Source organism: Folsomia candida, unplaced genomic scaffold (genome assembly GCF_002217175.1).
Source record: "Folsomia candida strain VU population unplaced genomic scaffold, ASM221717v1 Fcan01_Sc004, whole genome shotgun sequence".
NCBI lineage: Eukaryota > Metazoa > Arthropoda > Collembola > Entomobryomorpha > Isotomidae > Folsomia > Folsomia candida.
Genome location: NW_019091196.1, coordinates 1,520,757 through 1,543,883, shown reverse-complemented (window position 1 = coordinate 1,543,883; position 23,127 = coordinate 1,520,757). Strand labels below are relative to the sequence as shown.

Below are 23,127 nucleotides of genomic sequence, written 5' to 3'. Positions count from 1 at the left end.
AAAATAGATACACAGATCCATGGACGAGAGAATTGTAGCTGTATATAACTTGGTTTTGGGAGATTGATAGTTAAGGGTCCATTGTATGCGGATCTAGAATTTGAATTTTTTGGTCTCAACTTTCCTCTCTTCCATGTATTCAAATGCCGATTTTAAAACTAACTTTGTAAACTTAAAGATTATCGGTTTTCTGGAGCATTAAAATCTTCATTTTGTAAAAACCGCAGATATTTAGACTGACATGAAGAATTTGTTTTCCGTTGGATTAAAAAACGGAAAGTTAAAACCGAAGTTTTAGTGGAAAAAACGAGGAAAAGGTTTGATTTATGTGACATTCGAATGTCATCTGTCATTTATCATCAAGACATGCCTTGAAGAAGACAAAAAAATGAGCCAAAATTGGTGGAAATCCAATTAAATTTAGGTTAAAGATAATTTTGATCACATTAAATCCTCGGAATAATGGTCTTAAGATTGGCAAGACTAAAATATATAGTTCAAGATTATCTTGACGGTTCTTGCTAAAAGAAGACGGTTCCCCTGTTAATAACAGGGGAACCGTCTTCTTTTATTAAAAATATAAGGCTGACCGATCAGGAATCGTTAAGACGTATGACGTGTACAGAATATTGGAAAATTGCTAAATTGAGTACCAGAAAGACAACGAATGAAATATTTATCAGATACGGCAAAATAAATAAGTTTGCATGCAATTATGCCAACGCAATGAAACCTGAGTAATAATTGTTAATAGTATTAATGTCAGAAGGAGACAAGCCGAGAAAATTTATGCGGAAAAATGTAAAGGGCAATTTCGACGGCATTACTTATTAAGCGACCTTCTTAAATAAAGCGCATAGGATTTCAAAACTTCGGTCGAATTAATTCATGCGATACGTGAAATTAAGCTAAATACACGAATGTGATGTGCAGGACGAATTTGAGACAATTCAGGAGGAACTGTGTTACACTCTTAGAAAACTGGTATTAAATCATTACCAGCCGGAGTACATGGATGACTCTACCGGCACCGGTAGAGTCATACTCTTTACCCACAGGTTTTATTTTAGCTCCATTAACATGGAGCTAAATTAAGAATCATGACCGGATTAATTTGTCAATACTCGAGAGTAAGATGTGGTACGAAATTCGAGATATTTCGTAAAGCTTCCTGCTCAAAATTGTACTCGTAAAATTTACCCGGCAAATTGACATGTTATAATTTCGCAAATTAATAGCTTATAATTGAACCTTTTTTCATGCTACACCGGGATTGTTGAATGAGTTATATCAAAAAATCAAGCCAAAACTTAGGGATCACATGGCGCTTATCATTCCCTTGAATGGCCCCTTTGAAGAAAAATAATGGCGGCAAAGTTCAATTGCTTAGTAAATTTTCTCTCCATTTCCCTCGACGAGGCGAAAATCAAGGGGCTAGTGGGTACTTTGCTTTCCTAATATTTGGCTCGATTTTTTTATATAACTCGTTAGACAATCCCGGTGTAGCTTGAAAAAAAGGTTCCATTGTTAGTATTTCGGGTGTAAGTAACAACTTGTCAGAAATATGTGCAAGAAAGGGGTTTCTTGCAGTTACATATTTCGACCTGCAAGAAATTCGAAGCGCAAGAAACGGTTCCCCGTCGCTCTACTTCATACGGCGCGTGGCTAGATGGCGTATATTTCTTGCACCTCCTCCCAGTTTCTTGCACCTCGCATTTCTGGCGTTGTTTGCTTTGCAATGCAGGAAAGCAGCAAAGCAAACCCGCAAGAAACGAAACACTGTATTTGCTAATGTGTTATCTGAACTAAATAGTAATGAATTATTTAATTTTTTTCCCCATGCTTTAGGCGGGAGTCTTCTCCCCGTGACGAGAATGCAGCGCGTCTACCCGAACGGCACCCTGATTTTGGAGCACCTTCAGAAAACGGACGAAGGGATTCTCACCTGCCACGCGAAGGGCCGCCAGGGACAAGTTTCCTCCAGAGACATTCACCTCCGCGTTGTCGGTTAGTTTCGCGTAATTTAGTAAAATCGGTATTTGCATAAATTCTTGTTAATTATGCAAAATCAATTCACTTTGATTTTTGTAAAATCCGTAAAAATTTACACAAACGTGGACTTGAAGTAAGAAGAAAAATCAGATTACAATTTTTTTGCTAACTTGTGTCACCCAATTTTATAAAATTTACACAATTTATCTGGTTACAAAGATGCGAGCGAAAGATCGTATTTTTGACAAAGTATAATGCCAGACTTGATTTTGTTACAAAATGTAATTGGTTTTTTAGACGTTAGGTACCTGGAATTCAAAAACCTATGTGGGAAATGTCGGCCGACTAATTTTGATGAAGAATTATTCCCTAAAATCACAAAATCTCGAAAACTTATTCAAAGGATGTAAATTTTCACAATTTTATGTAGTAAAAAATCATATCTTACAACTTGGAGCCGTATACGTCCCTTGACTAACTAACACAATTCACGGAGTCTTTTGTAACTTTGTAAAATCAGTAAATTTTGTAACACAAAATAAAAAAAACCCTTGATCTGAGTAAGTTTACAAAAATTTTGGAGCTAATTTTTCTAAAAAATATTTGTAAAAGTTAGTTGTTGGTTTCTGGATTTTACAAAGTTACCGAGGATAGCGTGAATTGCCTCAGTGTTTTTAAATTCTGTAGTAGATGGATAAATTTTGCATCCAGGTTTTCATTTACCATGCAAAAGTTTAGCTTTATTAAACGGCCCAATTTCATCAAACTTTCTTCTCCTAAATTTAAACCTGATATTTTTTGATGACCAATTTGCGACAAAATTTTATCTCCTCTATGCCACTCAATCAAATATTTCACATGGTTTCATTTATCCCATAAATTTTACTATGACATAATTTTTTTATGATACAAGGTACCCCATATAATTTTGTCTTCTTTGAAATTGGTGATGATCACGGTTGAATTTACATCGTACCAAATTTGTCTCCCCAGTTCCGCCGAAGCTGATGCCGTTCCAGTTCATGAACACGATTTTGCGGGAAGGAATGCGGGCGGCGGTTTCCTGCCAACTCCTCGAGGGCGATCGACCCATCGATCTCGTTTGGGAATTCGACGGGAAACCAATCTCGGGAGGAGTGGCCAATGTGAGTTTATAAATTTCTGAAAAATCTTATAAATTTGAGAGTGACGAATGTGAGTTGGACAAAATTCGACAAAAGCATGGGCAAAATTACTGCAAAATCCATGCAGAATCTTAGAAATTATGTATGAAATATCATTTCAGATTTTGCGACCATATTTGCCAATTTGATCCTTTTAAACTGTGAAAAGAATGCAAAATTAAAAATTCTATTTTGAGACTACATTTTCATTGTAAATGACCAAACTAAACTTTTTTAATTTGTCCTTTAATTTTTTTACGTTATTCACGATATTTTAAAAATCGATTTGAAATCATAATAAATTTTCGTTCACTTTTGAATATGTAGTAACAGAACATATGTATCTACATTTTTCATAACCATCATCTTTTACATGTAATTATTAAATCGACTTCCAATCCTTACAAAAATTACAAATACTCATATTCAAAAATTAATTTATGCATTACTTTACAAACTTGTATACTCCACGTGGGGATTGATTAAGGTATCAATTTCTGTAAAGGATCCCCCTGGTAGACTACAAATAAGGCTCAAGCGTCACTAACGAAAAAAAACATGCACACGAAATTTAAGGATTCACAAAATTTCATGATATTTACTACGGTAACACTAGATATTTAAAACCGTCGCTAAATTTGGTGGGTACCCAGGTGTCGTCTTGATAGGCTAAAAAATTGAGTACTTATCTAATTTTCATATAACTTTGGTGCGAGAAAATGATATCTCGAAAAATAACAAAAAAAAATCATGGAGTAACTTTGTCCATATAGACAGAGGCCTTTCCATTGTGCTTATCTATCTGTCGATAACTCTTGTAAAATGTAAATTAATTTGACCTAAATCTGCCAGGGCATTATGATTCGAGTTCCGGACGAGTATTCCTCAACATTGGTGATCGACTCACTTTCTTCGGTGCATAACGGTGCGTGAAATAAATTAACTATTAAAATTCGATGTAAAAAATAATTTTGTAAATTTCCTTATTCAGGGAAATACACTTGCATCGCGGAAAATTCGGCGGGACGAGAACACTATTCTTCCGAGCTTACGGTTCAAAGTGAGAAAACACAATTTATGCTCAATTTTAATCCATTTTTAATCCCAAATAGAGTTGCCAGCGAGTCGACTCATTGAGTTGTGAGTCAAAGCGAGTCGACTCATTGAGTTGTGAGTCAAAGCGAGTCGACTCATTGAGTTGTGAGTCAAAGCGAGTCGACTCATTGAGTTGTGAGTCAAAGCGAGTCGACTCATTGAGTTGTGAGTCAAAGCGAGTCGACTCATTGAGTTGTGAGTCAAAGCGAGTCGACTCATTGAGTTATGAGTCGAAGCAAGCCGAGTCAGAAGCAAGCCGGCTTGGCTTGACTCGACTCATTAAGAATCTGAGTGAGTCGAGTGAGTCGAGTGAGTGGAGGCAGCTATTGACGGAGCATATGTACATACGTGTACGTGCATTTTATGTTTACAATTTGGAGAGAACTGAATTTGCTTGTGCATGTGTGTAAGTACGAGGAGGCGGAGCCAGCCGGCTTATTGAGTGAGTGAGTCAAGCCGAGTCCAACTCACTCACAACTCGCAACTCAATAAGCCAACTCATTGAGTCGACGGCTTACTTGAGGTCAACCCGACTCGGCTTGACTCGACTCACTCAATAAGCTGAGTCAAGCCGAGTTGAAGTGGCAACTCTAATCCCAAATTTGAAATTGATTCCAAAAGTGGTCTTTGCTTGTAAGTCATAAGTGGAAAAATGAGTAAAATTCTCAAACTAAAAATTTGGCCGACCACAACGATGTTTGTGATTTCTGTGGAAATTTCTGCAGTTAAATTGTACATGAAGGTTTTATAAGTGTAGTAGTTTTTACGCATCAATATGATTCAAATTGGCCTTATTCATAACAAAAATTTTCAATAATGGAGTGTAATTTCATACTGTAAAATTTACGAAATTTTACAAAAATTGCACATCATACACTGACATTCTCCTAAATCCAAATGAATAGTTTAAATAGTTTGTCCTTAATTTTACATCATTTCAACATCTGTAACGTACCTCTCGTCTAATAAAATTGCGCATTTTAAATTTTGAATAATTTCCGATGTGATGGCATTTTCTCCCGAAAAAAATTCCTCCTCGTCACGAAGCATGTCTGATGTGGGTAATAAATAGGTAAAAAATGTGTCACGTCGCGCTAAATGGTGCTTCCGGGACTTCTTTATCTCGTTAAAACGGGAAAGAATTGGTGGTTTGGTTGGATGGACGGATGGATGTTTTTCTGGCCGTGAATCCCTTACAACGTGGTCGCGTTGGTGGCTGTGGGAGGAGGCCGAAGAGGGAATTAATCGTCCCATTATTTCCTCTGCCAAATGCCATAATGTGTTTTCGGGTTTGAGAAGTGTGTTACCCGGGTATCGGGAGAGAAATGAGGAAGTCGGACAAAGCTGGGAGAAAGTTGGACTACGAAAGAGTGCAAGATTGACCACTTGAGTGCGACAGGGTTCCTGTGATTGGAAAGATTTTGTGGGAGTATTTTAATGGTGTAATTTTAATGTTGAAATTATTATTGGGTTTAAATGGCACGCAAAATTGTAATTTGGCATTGAAACCGACGATACGATACGGCAAAAAGGCATAAATTATTTCCTAAAAGGCGTTTTTTTGGCACACTCTGAACAAAACCCGTTTTCCCTTATTATTTTGCGTTTTATACAAACCACATCTGAAACAGGACTTAATATCCTCTGCAACCTTGAATTTGTTAATCTACATTCAAATTTGGCATATAAATTCTCCATTTTTATTTTGCAATAATTATGCAAAAATTTTGCACACAATCAACATCAATTTTGTCGCATATTTTTTGCAAACCCTGTCGCATTCCGCTGTCCGAATTCCAACCAAAATAAACGAATAGGCGAATTGAAACCCATTAAAACCCGTTTGGACCTTATTTTTTTAAATTAAAACCCTCGGGTATTAATAAGGAAACCTGTCAATTACACATTATCGCGTTACAAAATCTGAACAATGTAGTTAATATACAATGAAACTTTACATTTGTTAATCGGCGTATACATTGCCCATTTTTATTCTGAATTAATTGAGGCCTTTTTTGCATTTGTTCCGTATTCTTCATAAACCCTGCCGCATTCCGCTGTCCGGCAGGGTGGGAGATGGGGGCAGGGAGTCAAGCGATGCGTTTGTGGAGTGGATTGGGAGATGAGATTGGTTTTTCTGGGAGAAGATTAATGACACGCGTTTACTTTCGAGGGGAAAAATACCAACTTCATGTCTCACTAAGCGTCGTAATAGCGACTCAACTTCCTCCCCACAACAGTGACCGCGGAAGCCGTGGGGACATCTGGGGACAGTAAAGTAACATTGTAGGATCATACCTGTTCAAAAATCTAGGTTTCATTCAAAAGTCAGTAAGCCCGATTTCTGATTGAAGATTTCCATTCACATTCAATCATTTTCTTTCAAGCTAATTTCATTTCACTTCATCGGACTTCATTTCTAATTTCGCTACATGTATTAAGCATTGAGTGAACAATGAAAGAAGTGAGAAATCATTTCATTCATCTGAAATAGAGTGAAACATGAGAATAGTGAAAAATCCTTTCATTCACAATCATTCATCAGAAATGACGGAGTCCATCAGTCATTTTCATTCAAATGACAGGAAATTCATTTTCATTCATTATCACTCACCATCATAATCATTCAAATGAATGAAAGTGAACAGGCATGTGTGGGATAGGGGAGGAAGGGGTTTATATAACATGGGGAGATGATGCCGGCATCGAATAACCGTGGAAACGTTGTCCCTCTGTCCCCACGCTTCCGCGGCCACTGCCCCGCACACCCAGCCGGTTCGATTTCCTATCCGTCTTTGTCTCCTTGTGGGCAGCCGACGGAGAAAGTTCATCTCGATGGAAAATGAAGTTTCGGAATGTGGTCAAATTTTAGGGAACGTCGGGTCAAGAAAGTCAAGTCAGTTTGAGTGAGTGAAAGTTGGCCTAGTTTTCCGAGGGAAAAGTTGAAAAAGATAAGGTTATTAATGAGTTTGCAGAGTTTGCGAAACCACGCGAAAAATTATGAATGCAGAAAAGTGAAAAAAGTAGGAGTTGCATAATGCAGCATGATTGAAAACCTAGTTTGCGCATATGGGAAAGAATTTTACAAAGATGATGTTAAAAAAGTAGCAGCATTTTGAATGTAAAAAAGTAAAGAGAATTGTATAATACATTTTTTCACATGATTGAAAAACTAATTTGCGAAAATGGGAAAGAATTTCACACAAATGTTGAAAAAATAGAAGAATTGCATAATATTTAAATTATTTCACATCATGATCGCGAAACTAAATTTTTCGAAATGAGAGAATTTTGTAAAAAATGTTTAACTTGTTACAAATAAAGAAACTTTGTAATACCAACTTGCAGGATAAGTTTGGCAAAAATTTTCGAAATTCTGTATTGTTTTTGTATAAATACAGACGGTTCAAGCTATATAATAATTAAAAACTTTGCGTAAGAGATGTAACATTTTTGTATAAAATGTGCAGAATTTTGGCTACATTCCAGGAAACTATGTAGTATTCAAAAACCCTTGTACATATTTTGCGCTATGCAAAAAAAAATATGGACACTATGCATGAAGCAGTAATATCGTAAAGATGATCTATGCAATGATAATTAAGTAAGCTGACCCCAATTCTATGTTCTCCTATGATCCCAGACTACCCAGAAATGGGCAGTTAGTTGAAATTAGTGATCATTAATGGTGGATAATTTTGCAGTTCCGCCGAAGTGGATTTTGGAGCCGAGAGACGTCAACGCATCGGCCGGACACTCGATTTCACTTCAGTGCCGAGCCGAGGGCCATCCCACCCCGTCAATCACCTGGAAAAGGGCCACTGGTAAGTTATTTATTCATCATGCTGGAAATTTAAAAAAATCGTTACCCTCGAGTTATTTTGGCGGTAACAAATTTATTTGCCAATTTTCGCACTATTACTGTTTTTATGTATTATCAATTTTACAATTTTGTTTTACCAATTTTATTACTAATTGGTTTATTTTCTGTTACCAATTGGTAATATTTTGCTGCAAATTTGGTCACCCATTTCACACATTTGACAAACTATAGTATATTTTACCAAACGTCTAATCCAAGTTGCCAAAAAATATGGATTTGCGGATCTTTGCCCCCCATTATAAGCTACCCATGAAATGCTACCCATTATATGCTACCCGTGATGATCTGCTATCCATGAAATGCTACCCATTATATGCTACCCGAGATGATCTGCCCCCCATTATATCCTACCGCACCCGTTTTCACTTTATTCCTGCAAATTAAACCAACATGGATACCCTGTTTTGCGTCGTAGTGCAACATAACAGTTACTGTTTATTAACGCAAAGTTAGTCAAATAATAAATTCTCAAAAAACGAATCAATACATAAAATCTCGTAAAATTAGCCGAACAATAAATTCTCAAGAAACTAATCATCACATAAAATCTCGGAAAAGCAGTCAAATAATAAATTCTCAAAAAAATTAATCAAAACCTAAAATCTCGGAAAATCAGTCGAACAACAGATTCTCAAAAAATGAATCAAAACATTGACATTGACGGAACTTGTAGGGTGATTGTGGGTTCCTAATTCAATAAAATCAAATAGAATCAATAGACCAATATCAACAATAAACCTGGACCTTTTTTATATCTTTATTGGAAAGAGATAAAAATCCATTAAATTAAAATATTAAATGACAAGGAGATTTTTTATTAATTGATTGTTTGATTGATTAATTTGATTGTTTGATTGATTAATTTGATTGTTTGATTGATTAATTTGATTGATTGATTGATTAATTTTTTTGAGAATCTATTATTCGACTGATTTTACGAGATTTTATGTTTTGATTCATTTTTTGAGAATTTATTGTTCGATTGATTTTACGAGACTTTATGTTTTGATTCATTTTTTAAGAATTTATTGTCCGACTGATTTTCCGAGATTTTATGTGATGATTAGTTTTTTTGAGAATTTATTGTTCGGCTAATTTTACGAGATTTTATGTATTGATTCGTTTTTTGAGAATTTATTATTTGACTAATTTTGCGTTAATAAACAGTAACTGTTATGTTGCACTACGACGCAAAACAGGGTATCCATGTTGGTTTAATTTGCAGGAAGAAAGTGAAAACGGGTGGGGTAGGATATAATGGGGGGCAGATCATCTCGGGTAGCATATAATGGGTAGCATTTCATGGGTAGCTTATAATGGGGGGCAAAGATCCGCACACCAAAATATGTTTATTATTATTATTATTATTTGTTATCAATTTGATTTTATTTCTGTTTATTACTGCGTAATTTTCTTGTTTTGTGTAATCAATTGGTAATATTGTTGTTCCCCATTTCGCCGCCCATTCTATCAGAAAAAAAATCTACCAAACCTTAATACAACTATACCAAAAGCATATTTTACCAACACGATCAATTTTTCCCCCATTTTCTCCCTTTCCCTTCTCCGTAACTCAATTTCTTATCTCCACTTCACCAGGCATGCAGCCGGGCGACTACAAGGACATCCTTTCCCCCACCGGAAGCTCGTCCCCCTTCGCCAACGGCACCATCAGATTCGACCAAGTGCGAAAATCGGACGAGGGGAATTATCTGTGCGAGGCGAGAAACGACGTGGGCTCCGGCCTCTCCAAAGTCATCTTCCTCGAAGTTAACGGTTAGTGGATTTCGAAATCTTGTCTACTTTAGTTTTGAGTGTCATGTTTACCCTAATTTGCATAATGCGACAATGACAAAACATAACCTGCTGGTTGCTCCCTGGGATTATGGTCGATTTGGCGTAAACCCTTTTGGCGAAAAATTTTCACCATGAAATATTGCATTTTTGAGCAATTTTTTTAGAGCACCTTTTTGGCGAAAATAATTTGAATTATCGAATAATATTAGAACATGCATTTCAACTGTAAGTTATTTGATATGAATCAGCGCGAAATTTATGTTTCGCCAAATATAATTGTAGAAACTTTACGTTTTTGCCAATTGCGACGTTAATTTCGCCAAGTGCTACGTTCGTCGTTCATGATATTTTTTACGAAAATGAATTTTTGCCAATTTGTCTTTCTTTCGGCAAAATTACCATGAACCATTCCCGGTCCCTGCTTTCACTTTCCTCTTCTCCCGGGTTGGAGAAAGTCCACGACCCGGAAACGAGTGTCTCTAATTAATTAATTACCCGGATTAATTAGATGACGGCATGAAGAGAGAGAAAGTTAGGCAATGTCGAGTGAGTGAAAGTTAAGACCAAAAGTATTTAGAGAAAGTCTAATCCCACGAGAGGCTTGAGTGCGTGTGTGGTCCTTCTAATCTGGGAACAATGAAGGCAGAAAGTTTACTTAGGTTGCCAGATAAGCGTCGTTAAAAGCAATGACTTATCTTGGAATTTATTTATGTTGCTCTATACAGAAATCTGTCTCTTTTTAAAATTTCCTAGTTCTTTTTTAGCTTCTTAATAAATAAATCCAAAGAAAGCTCTCTTTTATTAAAGTAGGAACTTCATCCTCTTCAAACTTCCAACATTTAAAAAAAATTCCACCTTTCTTTTTGGTTCTTCAAAAACAAAGGCGTATTTTAATTTCCTGTTGATTTTGTTCACTCCTTTTTTACTCGTTTTTTGAAGGGAAAACGAAAAAAAGAATCGTTTTCACTTATTTTCTCGTTCTCCTCAGAAATCTGACTTTCATTTCATTCCCATTTACTGCTTTAAACTACTGACGATGTTTTCTTGCTGGGGAAAGTTTGTTGTCTAAAGTAAGTTATCTTTTTTAAATTCCCAAGTTCTTTTTTCTTAGTGATTATCTAGTCTAAAAAAGAGAAACCAAAGACAAGAATCATTTTCGCTTATTTTCTCCTTCTCAAATCTGACTTTCATTTCATTCCCATTTACTGCTGTAAACTACTAACGATATTTTCTTGCCGGGGAAAGTTTGTTTGGTTAAGGACTTTCTTTTCTTCAGAGGAAAGTTTTGCACTTGAGGAGAGCTTAATGTAATGAAATTGTTGTTGATATGTGTACACGGTTAGGTCCAACTATTTATGGGAGTTGCATAACAGCGAGTAGAGTAGAGTTGTAGCATGGACATGGCATGGAATGATTAAAGAAATGCAGTTTTTTAGGCATGGCAGAAGTACATTTTAAACATTTATTACCTGGACAAAAAGGAAGCTGGTAGCAAAATCGTGTAGGCCTTAACAAGATTTATCACCAAATGATAACAAAAACTTCAGAGAAACTCAAATTTGAGTAGAAAGGGGATTGATTAAAGCGGGGCGACGTTTGAATCTCCCAGAAATTATTGCTAATATTTGGCGACAAATCGTTACCAGCGAGCCATATAGGGACTACACGCGGTGACGATTTTGTTACTGAAGTGGGTAAATTGTTTTACCAGCCAAATTCATTTCTTTCAAAAAGATCCACAGATATACCTAGTCTATTCAGATAAAGTGTTACTCGCCCAGTACTTTTGACCCCGGTAAGATAAAATTAAAACGCAAGTTGTATTTTGTACATCCATTCAGTGGCTATAATTGGTGTTAAGCTCTTTTACCTGACCTCACTGTGTCAAAAGATGGAGGAGTTTTAACATACGCGCGCGGCAATAATTTTTCACTTTTTTCGTGAGAAGAAAAAATCACTAAATTTGAGTAGTGTAGCAATTCAAGGACAGCTACGATCTGGTTGCCGAAACTATTAAAGTGTCCCTGGGGACAGTGCCTATCTATGGTATAAGCGTTTCGGTTGTGTAAGGTCAAGGAGAATTCCAGTGATGTCCAAAGCTTTGAAGGTCAGAATAGCACAAAATCTCCTTCCGGCACCAAAGACTTTGACTACACAAATAGCCTTTCAACTTCAGCAATCAGATGAGCACTGCGGAATGACCCACAGACATGGGCCTTCAAGCTTAGTAAGTACCACAATGTCAGCCATCCGCGGAAAGACGCTAGCCTAAAAAAAATCAACTCCTTCTTCAAGCGGCACGGGGAAAAATAAATTAAAAATTATCCGTGTATCGGTTAGAATTCCTTTAGAACGAACGGATTTCTCAACCAAAAAACTAGCTAATTTGAGGTTAGATATTCTAAGGGTTGGCTGATTACAAAATAGAGGTCCAAATTTCGTCTTATCGGGGTCCATTCATGGTTTTGGCGAGAATCGGCTGAATTGGGCAAAAACCGCCCAATTTCTTCGATTAAGGAGAGCAGATAGTTTAAAAATATATTTGGCTAACGTCTTGGTGAAGCGAGAACACCCCCTCAACCAGTCCATATTGGGTGGAAAGCTGCCGCCCTTTGCGCAGGGTTCTACATTAATAAATACCTCGAAATTCATGAAAAACGGAATTGAGATCCATATTTCTGACTTGATTTCCACTTTAGGTTTGTCTCTCGCATTTTCGAACCGAAATCGATATCAAAACCAAATGTCGATCAAAGTCGAGGAAAAGGTTTGTTCTTAGCCCCATATAAGCTTCAGGCTCGCAAAAAAATTTTTGACCCGGGAATCTGACCCTTTGTCAATTAATTCCGTGCGTGTCGTGGTGGGTGCTTGGCGTTCGGATCTTCAAAAGTTTACCGGCTCAAGAGGATAAAATTTTCAAGTTTGACACATGTTTTCTATTCAAAATTTAACTGGCTTTCCAATGAAATAAAAATGAAATTTAAATTCCCAAAAATGAAAGCGTTCTCTGCGTATATATCAGTAACACTTTATCTGACCAGACTAGGGATACATATATTTTTTTATAGATTTTGAACTTTTCATGCAAATTGGATAACTTACGTGCCAAAAGTGGAGTTTAATTTTATCAGCAATCGTGAAATGCAATTTAGGTTCCTCGCTTCTGTTTGTCATGGTTCGGGATTTCAAAATATTGAAATCTGGTTCAAAACCGAAAACAATTAAATGAAAATATTGCCTTATATTTTGGGTATTTTGCCTTAATTTAACTTCTTAGCAGACAAATCGGACGTGTCATAAATTCCATGCACTGGTAAAAATCTGGAAGAGTCACCTAGATATTCCGTACTGGTATTGGTTTGGTAATAACTTCCTATCCGATTGGTAGTAGTGTGTTTCTGAGTGGTAAAGTTTTCATTTCTAAACGTTATTACCAGTGCCGGTAGAATCATATACGCGTAGTCTGGTCAGTAATGATTTAATACCAGTTTTCTAAGAGAGTGTGGACATCAGTCCAAGAACAACTCTAAAACCGACTCGACTTTAAAGTGGGCAAAGTTTCCGAGTGAAAATCGAATTTACACAAGATCTGTATTTCCTATTCTTCTCTACTTCTTTCGGCTGTGTCTTGATTAAGGAAACATTTTACCCGGGTTTTGTGGTTAGGTTTTAGGTTACCCGCCCCAACTAAGTCTAAAGAGGAGTAGGAGAAAGAAGTTGTTGTGGATGCAAACTTTGGCTGTTATCTATTTAGCAGCTTATCTCTGAGTGGTGAGGTTATCAATATTTGAGTAAAAGTGGGACTGGGAGAAGAAGTCGCCTGCTTTCTTGGACAACTTTCTCCGTAAATGTTTTACTGTTATCGCCTTACGTGGCGGGATGAGAGGGTCGACTTTCGACTTTCGAAAGCACTAACAGGGTTCCGAATATGGTGCGTTGTGGAGTTTTTTTTGTATTTTTGAGGTGAAAATGAGTGCGAAATTATTCAACATTTATTTTTTTACTTGATAACACAAGCACACACGATTGGCAACTTGTAAACGTGTAAGTAGCGACAATGAATCTATCAAGCTAAATTATTAAGTATTTTTTACAATATTTCATTCTGACGTTCAAATTGTTTAATTTTAACAAATTATTTAATCTATTACATCAAATTGTGACACAATAAAAATATAAAAATAAAAAATGGGTCGAAATTTTACAACATACAAGAAAATTGCGATAAGCACGTTACACAAAAGCAGCATAAAATCACTGAACCACAAACCCTACCTCCTTAAAACCTATTGCTACCCGGCTACGCATCACTGATGATAGGCTAGCCTCATCCTCTCGTAATACAAACGACACGGATCCTCCTGTCCCTGTAAAATCAAAGAGAAAGCACAAAGTGAAAGACCTGTTTTGTCTTGAGTTGTCTCTCCAGGCTAGAAAAATATCGCTCTTCTGCTTTGTTACCTTTGCCAAAGGAGAAAAAAACTTTGTTTGACGAGAAGAAACGAAAATCTAGGTTTTCTTGCTCAGAGAAAGTTTCCCATCTGTGTAAATATTGATGAATGTAAGTAAAAAGTGAGTGTAGAAGAAGGTGTAGAATCAAATCATGAGCTGAGATGAGATGAGGCGAAGATAAGATAATATTTATGACATGAGCCAAAAAGGTGGCGAAGTGAAAGTAGCCAAAAGAGAAACTTGTCTTCAGATTGTCTGATTTATGGATGGGATTAGATCTGCCATGGAGCTGGGAACTTTCTCCGTGAGATATTTTATTAAGTGGGAATTTGTTGGAAGGAAGTCACTTTTTGCAGAAAAAGTAATTGTGCTTTGGTTTTCGACGTGATTAATATTTTTATTTCACTTTTTATTAATAATTTAATTCGATGAGAAAAATCGAGATTAGTTGTAGTAGATTTAGTATTTGTTGGGGTACAGAAATTTTCTTAAAAATTGACAAGAATCTAAGCTATTCAAATAAATAGGTTATATCGATATTTTGGGAAATTATTTTATCCTCCAAAAATAACCCTGCTAGTGGTAAATTAGAGTAGATCTTAACACTTAACGAATTTACGGTTACAGAATTTGCAGAATTTTAAAGCTGTTTGAGTTATAAATATCCCTCAATTGCAACAAATGAATCAAAAAAATTAATACCGTCAACAATGTGAACTGAAAAGCGCAGCTTTTGGCATAATAGGTCAGCCTCATTTAGAATGCAACCCATCCCTCCTTCCTCTCATTAATCATGATTGCCTCAGGGCATTGATGGATTAATGTCGCGATCATCATCGCGAATCATCTCTCGCAAGATACAAGTTCTTAGACACAGGAATGGAAACCCACTTTCCATTCCTGTCTATCTGACCGACGGGCCAATAACGACATAGCATATAGGCATAGTTATTAGGTACCAGTTTACTATATAAACCGACCGCAGCCACAGTACTGGGGTCGTCAATTGTAGAACGAGTTCCTGACTGCTGCTGGCCTGATCCAACCTCTTTGCTATTGTGTGTGTGCGAGAAATAAAGAGAATAAAAGTCGATCTGCCGAATCTCAACCTGCCTCAAGTCGAGATATTTATTTCCTCATCTCCTCACCTCATCTCATCTCCAAGTGACCCAGCTTCCTGGCCATTGTGGGGTCATCGAAAGGGGCTAAATTACATTTAGCACATTTCAGAACACACGGCCCGACCTGAGTAAAAAATCAATAAGAATTCTTGAATATTTACAAAAATTATAAACGTCGTTAGTATACATAAAAAAAAATGTGTCGACCGAACTTTAGTAATTTTTTTGCAAAGATAAAAGTGCCAATTTTCTATAACTACAAAATTTACAGAGTTGACTGCTAAACATCTGAATTTCCTCAATAATATGTGTATACTATTTTTATTAATAACATTAAGGAAGAATATACTTATTTGTTACACAGGCAAAATAAATTTAAATAAAATTTGTATCATCCAAATTTTTGCGCAATTTTACATATTTCAACTATACAAAATAATTCGCTAATTAATTTAATTAAATACTTGTGTTCCAGCACCTGCCAAATTTAACGCGGAGGAACAAGCAGCAAACGCCCTGATTTCCGTGCGATTCGGGGAGAAAGCAATTCTTGGATGCCGAGTCGGTGGCGACCTTCCAATTCTGATCGAATGGGGCAACAAACACGGCAAAATTGGGCCACATTCGAATCATAGGTGAAAATTTATTTTCAAATTTTATTAACAAAAAAATGATGCTTTTACGATAAAAATGTAATCAAAATGTAATTTAAATGGTAAACTATGAATTCGAAAATTTAATAATGTAAATAAGGTTGTCCTAAAATTGGTATGATGAACCGAGGCAATTCACGTAGTTCTTCGTAACTTTGTAAAATCTTTACAGTTTGTAAAATAATTTCAGTAAGTTTTACTAAATAAAAGGAAGCCCTTGATCTGAAGAAGTGTGAAAAAATGTGAAAGCTAATTTGTATAAAGGTTTCTAGGTTTACGAATTTTACAAAGCTAGTGAATTACCTCAGTGTCAATTATGTAATCACAAAATTGATACCGTATTAGTATCAATTTTGGCAATGATATTTGTCACCCAAGAGGTTTAGTTATAATAGCAATAATTTTGCAAATTGTATACCTTTTCAAATTGTGAGCAGCTTTATAAATTCCACACGACCAGATTCAATCATTTATTGAAAAATCACTTATTAGCAAATCATTCGAAACTTCCTTATTTTTCGAAAAGTTTGAGACTATTTTTACTAAGTTTTTACATTTTTTAGGTACACATTTCGCCAGCAAGAATTAGAGGATGGTATTTTATCCGAATTGCTGATAGCCTCCGTTGACCGGAGCGATTCTGGAGCTTATTCATGCCGAGCTTCCAATCCTTTCGGGTCAGATCATACCATCGTCACGCTCAATGTGCAAGGTTAGCAAAAAGTGAAATATTTTCAAAAATTGGGGAAAAATCATATTTAAATCGCGTCGATATTTTTCAGAAACTTATTTTTTAAGAACTTGAGCAGCGTTTAGATAAAAGTTATTAATATATTCATGAAAGAAATTTTCGACTAACTTTGGACAAGGCAAGAAAAAAGTGAAATTATTTTCATAAATAGGGGAAACAATCATGTTTAACTCAAACATTGAGTCAAAAATTAACGTAGAACTGGATGACTCATCGCCAAAATCGTCAAAATCTTTTTATTTTTAATAACAATTCATGAGATAATTTTGGGACCAATTTTTGACCCAATTTTGAAGAAGGTATTTTTTCAAATAATTTTGGTTCCAGACTTATTTCGTTATTTTACAACGAGAATTTCTCCATCTATTCGATACGCTTGAAAATACTAGAACTTCTTAATTTAATTATTTTTGACAGGGAACGTTTCCATATTTTTGGGTAAAGTTAAACTTCTGTTAAAAAAGCGGAATTTATTTGTATTATGTCTTTCCGATTATAAACAAATAATATTTTTCCAAAGATTTTCAGCGATAATGTACATTTGCACGTTTTGATGCCGAAAATAATTAAAGTACGAAGTCCTAATAGTTTGTGGCTGCTTAATAGATGAAATTTTCAACTTCGTTGAAGAATGTTTAAAGGGTGCAAAACCAAAATTGTTTGACAAAACATTAGTGGTCTCAATGGTTCGGTTAGGTTCGGTTCTTGGAAGAACCGGTTTGGAACCGAGAACTGGAATTGAAGAACCGAAACAGAACCGAACTTTTTTTAACTGGAACCGAACCGGAACCGGCCAGAACCGTGATCGAACCGGCGGTTCGGATCAAACCGGTAGTGTTATCAAGATGCAATAAGCAACAAACAATTCTAATTGACGTTTTTTGGATGAAATTTCACATACAAGTCAATAACTTATCTATATTTAAACAAGCAAATTCTAATGCATGTCAACGGCAAATCCAGTTATTGAAGTTAGAAAACAATTCCAAGTTTGGGATGTAACCACGTCAAAATTCCATTTTGGGAACTTTGGGGGTGTAACGAAGTAAAAATTCCATTTTGGGAACTTTGGGGGTGTAACGAAGTAAAAATTCCATTTTGGGAACTTTTGGGGTGTAACCAAGTAAAAATTTCATTTGGGGAACTTTGGGGTGTAACAAAGTCAAAATTCCAATTTGGAAACTTTGGGGGTGTGACCAAGTCAAAATTCCGTTTTGGAAACGTTGGGGGTGTAACCCAGCCAAAATTCCAATTTGGAAACGTTGGGGGTGTGACCAAGTCAAAATTTCATTTTGGAAACGTTGGGGGTGTGACCGTGACCAAGTCAAAATTTCATTTCGGGAACTTTGAGGGTGAGACCAAGTCAAAATTCCATTTTGGAAACTTTGGGGGGTGTAACCACGTCAAAATTCCATTCTGAAAACTTTTGGGGTGTAGCCAAGTCAAAATTCCATTCTGGAAACGTTTGGGGTGTAACCAAGTCAAAATTTCATTTCGGGAACTTTGGGGGTGTAACCAAGTCAAAAATTTATTTTGGAAACGTTGGGGGTGTAACTACTACAAAATTTCACTTGGGAAAGTTTGAGCGTGCAGCCAAGTTAAAATTTCATTTTGGAAACTTTGGGGGTGAAAAGTTTCATTTGGAAACTAGGAGGTGTAGTTCGGGAAATTCGGAAAAGTTTCGCTAATTGATTTATGCATGAGGTTCGGTTCACCCCGAACCGGCCGGTTCGGTTCGGTTCTCAAAGACTTGGAACCGGAACCGAACCGGTAATAAAAGTTTCGGTTCGGTTCGGTTCTCAGTATAAACCGGAACCGGACCGGAGCCATCGGTTCCGGTTCGGTTCTATGAGAACCGAGAACCGTTGCGACCACTACAAAACATGCAGTTTTCAAAATTCAGTCAAAAATATAACCGTTCTCTCACTAAAGCAATAAGTTTCTGAAGCAGATACAAAGTATCTGCAAAAAATAAAAGTGTTATTAATAAATTTTGTCCTGATTATTTCCAGAGCCTCCGGAGCAGCCAGGTAATTTGCGCGTGGTTGAGGTGGGGAGCCGGTCGGTGGGGATTTCCTGGCTGGAAAACTTCAACGGGAACAGTCCCCTCATCAACTTCATCATTCAGAGCAAGTTCCCCTCTGGTAAGAATTCGACAAGATCTGAATTTTTTAAGTGAATTTTCTCGTGATTTGTCATCATTTCCCATAATTTCGTGGGATTCCGAGTACAGAATAAAAATGCAATCAATTTTGGTGTGCGTGTGTACGAAATATAAATTAATTTCTCGTCCATGGTGAATATTTAAGTTTGTCACATTCTGTTCACTTTTGATTTGACAGTGAGTGAACTATTTCTTTGTTTTCATTTGCATTCTAATAGATCAAAAATAAATCGAAAATTTTTAAACTAATCGCGTTCCACATCTTCAAAATTGAGCTATTACTCGTTTACCCGTTTACAAAGATTTTTTAACTTGGGCGTAGAAACTGTACAATTAATTTTGCACAATTGTAAAGTACAGATTCTACGTCAACTAAAAATAAATACCTCTAAAAACAACAGCAGATACAAAAAATCGAAGTACTGCCATGTAAATACAGGAATAAAACGCATGCATTTAGATTTCTGTCAGAAACTTATTAGCTATCATTTCGAAATTTTTCTCCACTTTTTTCATCACTTCTTTATTACTAAAAAAAAGTCACTTTATAATTCCGTTAAACTTAAAAATGTTCTCAATTTTTCCAACTTTCTCTTTTTTTCTTTGACTAATTTCCCAGAAAAAATAGGTGATTTTTTCGTTGCCCCGATTTCATACGGATCCACTTTCTTTTCCGGCCTTTCCATACTTTCTGTGTTCCTTTTTGCAAATTAATTATCTTTCCTCGCACTCATTCCGTGGAACACTTTGACTTTCATTTCATTTCACTTCACATTTTAATTTTAATTTACTACACAAATCTGGAACACGGTCGGGTTCGGGATGGGTTCAGTGTTTGTCAGGGGTTCCCTGCTGTTTTTTACCTCTATCCAAAACAGCCATACAAAATGGAGTTTTAACCAGTTTTGGACACCAAATTTTGGACGTCAAAATTGTCCAAAAGTGTCTAAAATACTTAGAAAATGGGGCAAAATGTTAAAATTCTTTCATTACTAATCTTCCGATAATCAGTTGGCGTACATTTACGTAATATCCGATTAATTTTGAGCATTTTGCTATGTAATACGTGTTTCAAAAATTTCTGAATTTCTCATGCGAAAACATGAAAACAAGGATTTTTCTAAATTTCGTAAAATGTTTCGTTTGTATTACAGACCAACCAAGATGCTCAAAATTAATTTGAGATTTCATATCTGTGCGTAAATAGATTTGCAAAAAAGTCGTTAATAAATAACTTGCAACATTTTGTCGTATTTTCCTATCGACCGGCTTTTGAAAATTTTGGACAGTTTTGGACGTCCCAAACGAAACACTGGAATTTATGATTGAGAGGAGGAGTGAAAGTCAAAGGGAAAGAGAGTGAAAAGAGAGGTCCATACATTTCGAGTTGAAGATTTCTGAATTATTTTCCCGAAAGAAGTCCATTAAATTAGATTCCTTACACACGGCTCAGTTCATTCGACTCGCAAAGATATCCTTCCACAGATGAAGCTCGTTCAGGCCCAGCTTTCTCTTTCCCCAGGAGCCAACGGGGCAAGTAATTGTCATCTCAATATACAACATCATTTTCGCCGCGGGTAGTACGCACGCACACGAAATAATGAGGGACTACATTTGGTCGAGTTGGTAACGATTTCTTTCTGGTAAAGTATGGTAATAATGAGGCAATTCACTCACGCCGTCGCTGGTAACTTTGTAAAATCAGTGAAACCCGTAAAATTACAAGCTTTTACAAAATTTTACAAATATTTCTGAGGAAAATTAATTACCAATTTTATGTAAACTTGCTCAGGTCAGGTTTATTCAATAAACTTGGTCACAATAAACTTTATTGTGACCAAGTTTGCAAAATTATTTTACAAAACTTGCGGATTTTAGAAGGTTACCAAAATGCCTGCGTGCATTGCCTTAGGGCAAGGAAATAAAGAAAAAGGTTATTCATTTAATTTGTTTACTACTCAACAAATGAGAAGAATGAACGACAAAAGTTAAAATTTGTAAAATTTAGATTATAAATTGAATGGTTTAGATGATATATGGCCCTGGTAAAATACAGAGGTTAAACATTTGCAATTTGAAAAGTTATTTTACGAAATGTACGGATTTCAAAAAAGTACCAACGCCTGCATGACAGACAGAGATATCCGCTTGAAAAATTGTTACCGCCTCGGTGTAAATTTTGCTCCCGGATTATTGAGCGTGGTTGTTTTTAGCCGGGTATGGTTGTGAAGGGGGAGAGGAAAGATGAGTTCATTGAATTTCATGCTTGTTTTGCTATCATTATTTTTATTTTATTATTAGCTTCACTTTCTCCACTTCTCCTCCTTTGTGTTAGCGGAAAAAGAAATTAATGTCGTGACTAACAAGACGAGAAATGTTTTCGGGATGGAAAGAAATAATTTTAATAAAGGTTAATACCGTCCAAGGGGGTTTTTTCGGCCTGAGCGAAAATTTATTTTTTTTAATTTGAAGTAAAAACTCCGTTGGTAACAAAAGTACAATAAAAGAGAGAAAGAATGAAAACTGTCAATGCATAGCCCGAGTCAGGACTTATGGAAGCGTTATGTCTGTATGTCTGTTTGTGAGTGAACACGATAGATCTAAAACGGCTTAACTGATTGACTTGAAATTTTCACCATTTGCTTATTGGACAAAATTAAGAAGCGAGTTCGAATAAGAGCCACATAGCAGTTGACCAGGTAGGAGTAACATACTAAAAATAGGTTGGGTAGAATATTCGGAATAGTCGTAGAAGGCAAATATTAGGAGAATTAATTAGATTTGAGTACAAAATCTAAAATATAAAGCTATAACGACCAAAGTATTGCCTTGCGGGACCTTTCAGGGTGACCCCCACCGATTTTCGAAACTGATACCAGAAGGCTGAAACTTGCCACGATACTACAGAATTTAAAAATTACAATTTTTAAATTGACCTTAAGGTCAATTTCGAAGATTTTTTGCTATGGGATCATGGTCCTTTGACTGTTTCCTTGGAGGATTTCTAGACAGGGTCATTGGAATATGGGTTATTTTTCCTGGGAGAGTCTGGCTGTCAAGAAAAATAAAATATTTTATAAACCGTCGATAGTGGATACTGAAATTGGAAGCTATGATTTTGACGGCCCAGTTGTAAGTTAGAAGAGTAATCGAATCCCTGGATGTTCTCAAGAGCCACGGTGGAAAAAATTATAAAAATATCATCTTTAGGGATGATAAGCACGGTGACAAACCAACCCGCTAATCGATTGGTTGTCAAGTTCCAATAAGGAATAAATTGTGATTGTGATACCGTATATGGCCTTAGAATGTTGGTTTTTCACCGTGATGATAAGATTTCCAGGGTTGAAAAAATACTCCGGGGACGATTGATTTTTTTTCGACCCTACAAATCTTATCATGCAGATCGGATTTATACGCACCTGAAACCAGACAACCCAGGTGTGAAATTTTTAATTGTCATTATCTTCGGTCTTATATTACGTGGATTAGGGTAAATCAAAAGGTTCAAAAACAGAGCTTCTTGATCTGAATATGTGGTTTTCTGTAAATTGTACCACAACCAGAGATTCCCATGGGCCATTTTTAACTGAATTGTATATTTGAGATAAATCAAGTGGATATAAAATTTTAAGTCAATCGAGTAAATATTACAAAACCTAATTATCAAATTGCCGATAGATAGACAAACATGGTTACACACGCTCGGGCTATTGAAAGTATCATTTTATCCCATAGAGAATTCGGGAGAAAATAAGTTGTTAACGACAACAAAAAGGTGGAAAATGGGGTGGATTTTCCAATAAAATACAAAAATCATATCGACTTTGGGGGGTGGTTTGGGTCGACCCCAGTGGAGCCAAATATTCTTTTTTGAGTATGTTATGTAATATGCCCTGAAGTTTGGATGCTAAAAAAAGCTAAGCTTGGCTCCACTGGTATCGACCCTAATGAACCCCCCAAAGTGGGCCGGTAAAACATGCTTATCATTTATAAATCTTTAATGAGAAAATGTTATGAATTTTGGCAAATGTTTTTAATTTGAGAGAAAGCAAA

At 36.1% G+C, this 23,127-nt stretch overlaps 1 protein-coding gene across 1 annotated transcript in view; it reads left to right on the top strand.

The window, feature by feature from the left end:
* Positions 1–23,127, top strand: part of LOC110848263 (Down syndrome cell adhesion molecule-like protein Dscam2) — a 136,820-nt gene that overhangs the window by 77,009 nt on the left and 36,684 nt on the right. Inside the window, exons 14-22 of the mRNA XM_035851003.1 lie at positions 1,849–2,007; positions 2,986–3,137; positions 4,008–4,080; positions 4,147–4,215; positions 7,955–8,074; positions 9,733–9,909; positions 15,979–16,138; positions 16,720–16,868; positions 18,920–19,051. Of these exons, the coding sequence (XP_035706896.1) occupies positions 1,849–2,007; positions 2,986–3,137; positions 4,008–4,080; positions 4,147–4,215; positions 7,955–8,074; positions 9,733–9,909; positions 15,979–16,138; positions 16,720–16,868; positions 18,920–19,051 (1,191 nt within the window). The remainder of the gene's footprint in view (positions 1–1,848; positions 2,008–2,985; positions 3,138–4,007; positions 4,081–4,146; positions 4,216–7,954; positions 8,075–9,732; positions 9,910–15,978; positions 16,139–16,719; positions 16,869–18,919; positions 19,052–23,127) is intronic.